The sequence below is a fragment of the Penaeus chinensis genome, chromosome 43, assembly GCF_019202785.1.
Source record: "Penaeus chinensis breed Huanghai No. 1 chromosome 43, ASM1920278v2, whole genome shotgun sequence".
Classification (NCBI taxonomy): Eukaryota; Metazoa; Arthropoda; class Malacostraca; order Decapoda; family Penaeidae; genus Penaeus; species Penaeus chinensis.
In genome coordinates this window covers 20271873-20281872 of record NC_061861.1, presented here as the reverse complement: position 1 = coordinate 20281872, position 10000 = coordinate 20271873, and the positions used below count along the sequence as shown (strand labels likewise).

The window sequence follows — 10000 nt, the reverse complement described above, 5'->3', positions numbered from 1 at the left end:
TCTTGAAGCCAGATTACAACAAAGGAAGAGACAATAGGAGATGCAATAACAGCGGGCCGAAGGGTGCAACCACAGGAGCGCAGTGTTCGACAGCCAGCTTGTTAAAAGATCCACCATGCGGGGTTATTGCCCAACATGCAGGTCACACGGGGCCAACAGACCTACCGTCTTTGCGCTCAATTTCAACAACAAACACCTACGGTCGCCCGGATTATTTCGTCCTCTGCTGTGGGAAGGGAGGCTCAACAAGAACGAAAACGATGTATGTGAGTTCGTTCGTGGTTACAGAAAAGAAATAGTAGAAGCGCGCATCATGATCTGCTGCAAGAATTCCGTTTGGAGAATAAATACGGGCAAGCCCCTTTGAGGAACTTGGAAGACGCGTGTGTAAACAATGATGACGTCACGGATGCACTCAAATGAATTTCCGTCTACGAATAATAAGCACACTTAGATATAGAATACACATCTATTTAAAAATTATACTGACTGTAATATATATTATTATTATTCTATGTTCAGTCTAGTATTTTCCTTTTAGCAGACAACGGCTTATTTCTCGCCGTACCCGCTTCGCCGATTCCGAACGATACTTCCCGTCGCCTGCTGCCTCCGACCAAGAAGGGGATCGTGCCAACTCGGAAGGGGAGGGAAGGTGAAAAGTTGAAGAGAGCCGACTTATCGCTGAAAAAAGCGCTCGTGGGACTGCTCCATAAGTCTTGTTGTGAAGTCCGGTTTATATTGATTCCTTAACCAGCTGATTTCCAAGAAAGGATGTTAAAGGAATAGATTAATGTTTTTTTTTTGTATAAACTCTACTTACCTTATTCAATAAAAAGTAGGTTTACTTATTTAAGCAAAGTGCTAAGCAAAAACTATATATAACACGAGCAGGTGTACTAGGGCTCAGAAGAGCAAGAAATGGGGCAAAGGGGTTTACTGCCCCGAGTAAAGGGGCGGTCACATGACAAATCAACTTGGCAACTTCAACTTTGCCTCTTCCGTCATCTTCCGAGTTCGTAGTTTCCTACTTGATCGGAAGGAGAAGTGGACGAGATGTATCGTTCGGAAACCGGCGAAGCGGCCATGGCAAGAGAGCCTATAATCTGCGAAGAAAAGAATACTCAACTACACAGATAATAATAATCTTACATATTTCAATTAATATGATTTTGAAGTATGAATTGCATGTTATACTCTTATATTTTACAAGTGTTTGATATTTTACATGGAAATCCATTCGAAAGCATTCGTGACGTCATCGTTGTTTACACGAGAGCGTCCTCCAAGTTCCTCAAAGGAGCTTGCCTATATTCATCCTCCAAACGAAGGTCTCGCAGTAGATTATGATACAGACTTTAACTATTTCTTTTCCGTAACTACGGAAGAACCCACACACGTCATTTTAGTAATTATTGAGCCTCCATTTCTACAACAGAGGACAAATAATCAGCTCGGGGGCCGCGCGGACAACCGTAAACGACATGTTGGTCTCTAAAATCGAGCGCATGGAAGGTGGTTCCGTTGGTCCCGTGTGATCAGCAAGTTAGGAAATCGCCCACAGGTAACTTTGAATGGGGTTTCATGTCACAAACTGGTTGCTGAAATAACACTCATGTGACCGTGTCTTAGGGGATTGTAGCCTACCGCCGCGCATGTGCAGAATCAATGGAAATACTTTCTGGTACGGCTTTACAATTTGTTACAAACTATATACACAAAATAAATGCGTTAAATAATGGTTCTGATGTAGCTGCGGTTTTGCAAGCTGTGCTGCAATGGAATATTTTCCCCAAAAATACTATATCGTCTCCAGTGTTAACTTCTGATAATGATAATGGGAATTTTTGTTTGAACCGGCTTCTTGACAAGCCACCAATCATTCTACATAGACATATCTGCCCCTGGTCATACAACTTCGTGTATGTTACCGAAAAAGAAAATAATAAGACGCAATTAATTCGTACAGTTCTATATCATGGAAACATCATTTTGGAGACACCACAAAGTTGGGCTTTAGTCCCTGCTAACTTTCAAAACCTAATGAAGCTGAGATGCCATATCACCTCCGTTTACTCATCATTTTCCACTTTAACCCCATATTTTTTCTCCTCGTCCCTTTTCCACATAGGTGCCCTATCAGGACCTGGACTAATTGCTGTGCGTGGGCGACGTGCTCCACAGCACTCAGAGCACCTCATGGATCAGCTTCAACACCCACTCCCTTTACCAGTTCGTTTCCCCTTTGCAGTCCCCTCCCTTCCCTCATTCCTTCCTGACGCGCCCTCCCAGGGCTTTAGCTCGACATGGGGCCTTGCAACACTCAAGCACACTTTTCCCTCTCTACGCCTTCTCTCCATTTCTCTTCCTCCTTACCATACTCCCACTTTCATCACTTGTAACTCGCGTGCTCCCCCAAGGACCTGGACTACGTGCTGTGGACGGGCGACGTGGTGCCTCACAACATGTGGTCGACGTCGCGCGAGTGGAACCTGCGGCTGGTGCGGGAGACCAACGCCCTCGTCCAGAAGTGGTTCCCGGACATCCCCGTCTTCCCGGTTATCGGCAACCACGAGATGAGTCCGCTAGACCAGTCAGTCTTCGAAAATTTTGCTTGACTATAGTTCTAAGATCTAATACATAAGGGAGGTCACATATTTTGCATATTTTTGCATATTAATCAAATGCTTTCCTCTGACAATGTGATATGCATATATGTGTATATATGTATGTATGTGTGTGTGTGTGTGTGTGTGTGTGTGTGTGTGTGTGTGTGTGTGTGTGTGTGTGTGTGTGTGTGTGTGCGTGCAGACATATACATATATGTATATATGTACACACACACACACACACACACACACACACACACACACACACACACACACACACACACACACACACACACATACATGTGTGTATACATATACATATATATATGTATATAATTATATGTATATATATGTGTATATATATATATATATATATATATATATATATATATATATATATAGACACACACACACTCTCCACTGAATTTCCGGGAGAAATAGTTTTTATTCTTTCTTCAAAATCCTCCCACGCGCAGATACTCCAACCCCGGCGACGCCCCAGAGGAGCTCTCGGCGGACTGGCTGTATGAGGAGCTGGCTGCCCAATGGGCGAACCTGATTCCTTCATTTAATGAGTCGACGGTGCTCCACGCAGGCTATTACTCCGTCCTTATCAAGCCCGGGTTCAGGGTCATCTCTGTCAACTCCATGTTTGGATATGGATCAAATATGTAAGTAGGGCTTATATGCTATGATTTTCTGATGCTCTCTCTGCCTTCCTTTCAATCTCGTTTTCTCTATCTCATCTTAAACCCTTCCCTCCTTGAAGCTGGCTGGTGCAAACATCAAAGGACCCAGCGGGAGAGCTCGCCTGGTTAGAGGAACAGCTAAGCAAGGCCGAGGCGGCAGGAGAGCTGGTCCACCTGCTCGGCCACATCCCGCCCGGCATCATAGACATACACAGGACCTGGTCTCGGGAGTACAATAGAATCGTCATCAGGTATGGCTTTTCTGTGGATTAGCGTTTTCATAATTTCTATTGATACTGCTCTTGGGGGATGGATGGATGGCCTGAGGAGGTGGGTGCTTATATAGGATGCATAGGATATTGTTCACACTTGGACTGCTGTAGGCTTCTTGCTTTAGATGGGTAATGCTTGGGCCAAGGAAACCCCAGGCACATGGACAGCTTGCCGAGAAAACACCTGCTGCTGCTTTACGTGTCACTATATGTCTGCAGTAATTCATTTTCTGCAACTGGACTCTGATTTCTACTTTAAGTATTTTTTATTTTTGCTGTTATTCATCGTTTCATTTATAGTCCTTTGTATTGATTAGTGTATTCCGGAATATGAGAGACCTACAGAGTTGTCTGTCCATTGTTGCGTTTATCTATTTCCTCATTTTCCCTTTGTTCAGTTGTTTAATGAACCAATCCCATATACCGACTTTCCGCCGTGCGCTGGCCATGGCCCAACGCCGTGCATTGCAGAGAAGGCCATTGTGCGCACGGCTGAGGCCGTCCACACAATGACACCACCACGTGCCGTCCCTTCAGTTGCCTCTATTGTTTCAACATGTACATTCAGGCCCACGTGGTGTTCCTTTATTACTTAAATTATTAATAATGAAAATACAAAGTTCACATGGCACGAAATAGATGCATAGTATCATGTTGCCAGACCTGTAGTAGGAGCTCAAAAGTGTCCATAGCGTCCATAACGTACCATGTACATTTCATGCCGTCCATGGCGCTTCGTCGTACCGGCATCGAATGGGCACCGCGGCGACAACGGTGGTCGTGCACGGCAGACGCCCATGGTCGTGACATGTGAAAGCTTCCACAGACACCCACGGTTGCTTGGTAGCACGGCGTCGTGCCGAGGAAAGCGCCCGGCGAAAAGTCGATACGTGTGAAAAGAGCCTTAATGCAATTTCCCGCAGGTACGAGAACGTGATCCGCGGCCAGTTCTTCGGGCACACGCACTTCGACGAGTTCGAGGTCTTCCACGACGGGGAGCGCCCCGTCGGCGTGGCCTACGTGGCGCCGAGCCAGACGCCGTGGTACGACCTCAACCCCGCCTACAGAGTCTACCACGTGGACGGGGACAGGCCGGGCACCACCAGGGTGAGGGTTCCTTTCAGTTTTTCAGTCTCTTCCTCTTTTCTTTCTCCTCTCCTTGCCGTGCTAGACGCCATGGAATTAGCTCATCCATACATATATATACATATATATATATATATATATATATATATATATATATATATATATATACATATATATACATACATACATATATATATGAATGTATATATATATATATATACATACATACATACATACATACATATACATATATATATATATATATATATATATATATATATATATATATATATATATATATGCACACATACTTACATGCTTAAATATATATATATATATATATATATATATATATATATATATATATATCTATATCTATCTATCTATTTACCATCTACCTACCTGTCTATCTATCTATCTATCTATCTACCTTTCTATATATATATATATATATACGTACTTACATACATACATACATATATATATATATATATATATATATATATATATATATATATATATATACATGTATATTTACACACACACACACACACACAGACACCCACACACACACACACACACACACACACACACACACACACACACACACACACACACACACACACACACACACACACACACACACACACACACACAGATATATTCCTCTCTCCCTTTAATCCTAAATAAACTTGTTATTAAAAACTACGCTGATAGTGATCATGCATGTTTACTGAGTACTTTGAAGCCCTTTGTTTACCGTTTGGGTAAACAAAGGAGCAATTTACGAAGTTGGATAATGGGATAACTCTGCAGTTCAGCTTCAAATGTGGCGTGTAATGTACGTGCCATCATGAATTGAATATAAACAGAAATGTGAACCACGGGCGTATCGGAAACAATTCCTTCCGTTTTCTGTGAGAGAAGCATGCAAGAGAATGGGCTTTATAGTAGTACACTGCGAAATCCTTTTCACACGTGCCGCTGCCGCAGGGAAGTGAAGGGTCAAAGTAACTTAAGAACCACTGATCTGGTATACGATTACTTAAAATGATAATAATAGAGGTAATAATGATAACAATAGAAAATATAATAATTGATAATAATACTGATAACAATAAGATTATAATAATTAATGATAATAATGATAACAATAAAAAGATGATGATAACTGTTATATCAATAATAACATTAATAACAATGCCAGTGATAATGATAAAATGACAGTGGGGGTAATAGTAAACAGAGTATTAAATCAGCTAACATGTCACTCCGTTTCACCGAATGGCGCCTCCTCGCAGCTCGTTCTGGACCACGAGACATACGTCCTGAATCTGACGGCGGCGCAGGCGAGCGGCGAGGCGCACTGGGAGCGCCTCTACTCGGCCAGGGACGCGTACGGAATGGCTGCCCTCACGCCCGCAGACTGGCAGGACCTGGCGGAGCGCATGGCGGCCGACAGGGGCCTCTTCGACGTCTACTACAAGTAGGGGAAGCTCAGGCTGCACTGCGATTGAATTTATATGATTAATATTTTTATCTCTAATATCATCACCGTCAACAGTAGCAGCATTATCAACATTATCTTTGCTATTGATATGGGTATTTTTTGAGATTACGATAATACAGAGGGAATGATAATGATGAAAATCGTAATAATGATGATGCTGACTGCCATGGTAACGACATTTATTGTACTGGTAATTATAAATGTCATGATAATGATATTAGTAATAATGATGATGATGAAAGTGTTATTAAAACAAGGTGTTATCAGCGCTGGTATTTTAAAAGCAAAAACTACTGATGATGTCATCGTAACATTGCAAAGCAATATCCTTCGTCAGATCGCCAAACTTTACATTAGAACAACACAAATAAAATCCCTAACACTCTAGTGATCAAAAGTGACTAAAAATTACCACAATTATACCATCACCGTCGGTGCCATTATCCTTATCACTGCAACTCCATCATCGTTATCACCAGCCATTATAATTAGTATTATCATTACATCCTCATTCCATCCTCACCAGGCACTACGTCAGCGCCGGGGACCCGTACATGGCCCTGGGCTGCGACGACCTGTGCTACCAGCAGCGCCTCTGCGACATGGTCACCTCGGACAGGAACAACCTGGACAGCTGCTACGCGGTCCTGCGGAAGGGCTGGGGGGCGAGGGGCGAGCTGCCCTGAGCGGGTGTCAGCAGGCGAGAAATAAAGCAGAGGCACGAAAGAGATTTGGCTTGACTCTTCCTTGTGCACGGAAATCCGCGCTCCTCTTGTGGCAGGGGATAATCTATACGTATACATAGTAAAATATACATACTGTGTACTTGTTCATGATCAAATGAATGTTTACCGGTATACCTATGCAAGTGTGTGTGTTTATGTGTGTGTGAGAAAGGGAGAGACATATAGATATAAATGGATAGACAAACGGAGAGAGAGAAGACAGATAGTGAAAGAGAGAGAGAGAGAGAGAGAGAGAGAGAGAGAGAGAGAGAGAGAGAGAGTCTGTGTGTGTGTGTGTATGTTTGCAATTAATATAAAGGCTTGATGCAATTTGATAGCTGAGAAAATCAGCGAAAAATCGGAAGGAAGAACGGAAACACGAATTAACGCAGAATCCATCTATCCATACGTACATACGTACATACATAAATACATACATAGATACTTATGTACATAGATACATACATTATGCATACATACTCACACACACACACACACACACACACACACACACACACACACACACACACACACACACACACACACACACACACATATATTTATATATGTACAAACACACACAGACACATACATACATACATACATACACACACACACACACACACACACACACACACACACACACACACACACACACACACACACATATATATATGTATATATATATATATATATATACTTATATATATATATGTATATATATACGTGTATACATATATACACACACACACACACACACACACACATATATATATATATATATATATATATATATATATATATATATACACATATAAATATATGTGCGTGTGTGTTTGCAGAGGTAGATTGAGAGGTAGAGATGAGCTAAATGAAGGTTGTCCGCGCGGTCCTCACCTGGTCGTCTTCTCTCGAGAGAAGCAGAAGAAGATAAGATTTCACCAGCAACACAAGGTCCGGGAAAGCATCGTGTCTCTCCTTTGGACATGGACAGCGCTGGAGAGGAAGACGTGCTCAAACAGCAACAGACGGATCTTTTGAGGTGAATGATCTTCTTCGCTTAGGGAGCAAATGGCAGTGGCACCAATTAATACGTAAGGGGAGGAACGTAATAATATTAATAATAATATCATTAATAATGATATTGTTGTTATTATTAATAATAACGTTATCATCATTGATAATAATATTGCTGTTATCATTATCATTATCATGATGATGATAGTAATAGTTATGATAATAATGATAATAATAATGATAATGGTAATGATAATACTAATGATAATGGTAATGATAATATTAATAATAATTATGATGGTAATAACAATGATGATGATAATAGTAATGATAATAATAATAATAATAATAATAATAATAATAATAATAATAATAATAATAATAATCGTGATAAAAGTTATAATCATTATCATGATTATTATGATTATTATCATGATTATTATTCTGATTGTTATTTTGTTTATTACTACTTTCATCGTTATCATTATTCTTCAAGTACTACAGTCAATAAAAAAAGAAACGAAAAGAGAAAGCATCTGGTCAGTTCCAGTGTTCCTCGAGAAGCCAGCTGGAGCCCAGACTTTAAGCGGTCCGTGGGCATCCACTGCACACAGAATATTTCTTCACCGTTGTCTTTATATAAGAGATGAGATTGTTCATTGCGATAACAAAGAAATGCTCCTACGGGATAAATTACAAGGAGCAGTGCCTTATAGTATTGGAGGTGCGTTGGCTGCTCACCTGGATCTCAGTTGTACGACTGCCAGCTGAAAACCTGTAGATGTAGATCTGTGCCCCTCATAGCCAGCGGGTCAAATGCAGCCCTTGGGATGGTCATGCCTGGCCCGCGGGTAATCGTTTCTTCTGCATAGCTAGAACTAACAGTAGCGGTATTATAAGGGAAGATGCAATTAACTATCATAAGCGAAAATCATTAGTTATATATTTTTGCAAAAAAGAAAATCACTTGTAAACGATACAGGTGTCATGGTAGTGTTGGTTCAGCATGTTTATAGTTTCATTGCAAAGTAGACCTCTTTTGCTTAAAAACTAAAAACAATTATACAGCTAACTCTAAACATCTATGACTATTGTATATACATCATTGTCGCCATTTGACTTCCTTTTTATAATAATTAAACTTAGTGTGTATATATATACATACATACATACATATGTATATGTATAACATATATATGTATATGTATAAAGCTGATTAAAGAAAGGGGCATAGTCTTACTGAATAGAACTGATTACATTGACAAAATTTCTTCACTACTTTCTGATTCGTCTAAATTCCAACAGTTAAATGTTAACCTAGCCACTCACCTGTTAAAACTAGAGGACAAACTAAACAGTGTTATACGACCTCTAAAATTAGTTTCGATGAAACCATGTATAATTATATATAACTTTTCATTTGGTTCTCGTGCTGGTTTTATGTATGGTCTCCCACAAGTACACAAACCAGGATTACCTCTTAGACCTAATATTTCATCTATTGGCACTTTCAGTTATAACCTGGCTAAATGTATAAATCATTCAACATCTAACAATATAATAATATGCGATTTCCAACTCGTCGAATTTCGTGAATGAAATCAGTCATTTAAGATTTAATGACACCATAACTGTAGCTAGTTTTGATGTCGAGTCTTTGTTTACCAACGTATCTCTTGCAGAAACCACACAACTCATCACTGACAATACAACAGCTGAACCCCTTTCACAATTTGGTTTAGAAAGGAAACAATTAATTTCTCATCTAATATTGTCAGTAAAGATTCAGTTTTTACTTTTGACAACCGCCTGTACACTCAGATCGATGGAGTTGCTATGGGTTCTGCCATTAGCCTTAGTTATGCTAATGCTTTTTTATGTTATCATGAAAAAAGTGGCTACAAAACTGACCACTAAATTTTAAACCCTTGTTTTACAAAAGATACATAGATGATATTTTTCTTTTGTTCAAATATCCATCACATGTACAACTGTTTCTTTCCTACCTTAATGACCAACATCCTAACATTAAGTTTACCTGAGAATTGAAAAAGAAAACAAAATTTCTTTCTTGATACGCTTATCACAAAAC

General features: G+C 40.2%; 1 protein-coding gene across 1 annotated transcript in view; it reads left to right on the top strand.

Annotated features, from left to right (window-relative positions):
* The window catches only part of LOC125048406 (sphingomyelin phosphodiesterase-like), a 10318-nt gene extending 3424 nt beyond the window's left edge, over positions 1 to 6894 (top strand). The window contains exons 7-12 of the mRNA XM_047647088.1: positions 2421 to 2593; positions 3086 to 3280; positions 3379 to 3549; positions 4494 to 4677; positions 5958 to 6142; positions 6693 to 6894. Coding sequence (XP_047503044.1) covers positions 2421 to 2593; positions 3086 to 3280; positions 3379 to 3549; positions 4494 to 4677; positions 5958 to 6142; positions 6693 to 6852 — 1068 coding nt within the window. The 3' untranslated portion in view covers positions 6853 to 6894. The remainder of the gene's footprint in view (positions 1 to 2420; positions 2594 to 3085; positions 3281 to 3378; positions 3550 to 4493; positions 4678 to 5957; positions 6143 to 6692) is intronic.
* Positions 6895 to 10000: the final 3106 nt, after the last annotated feature.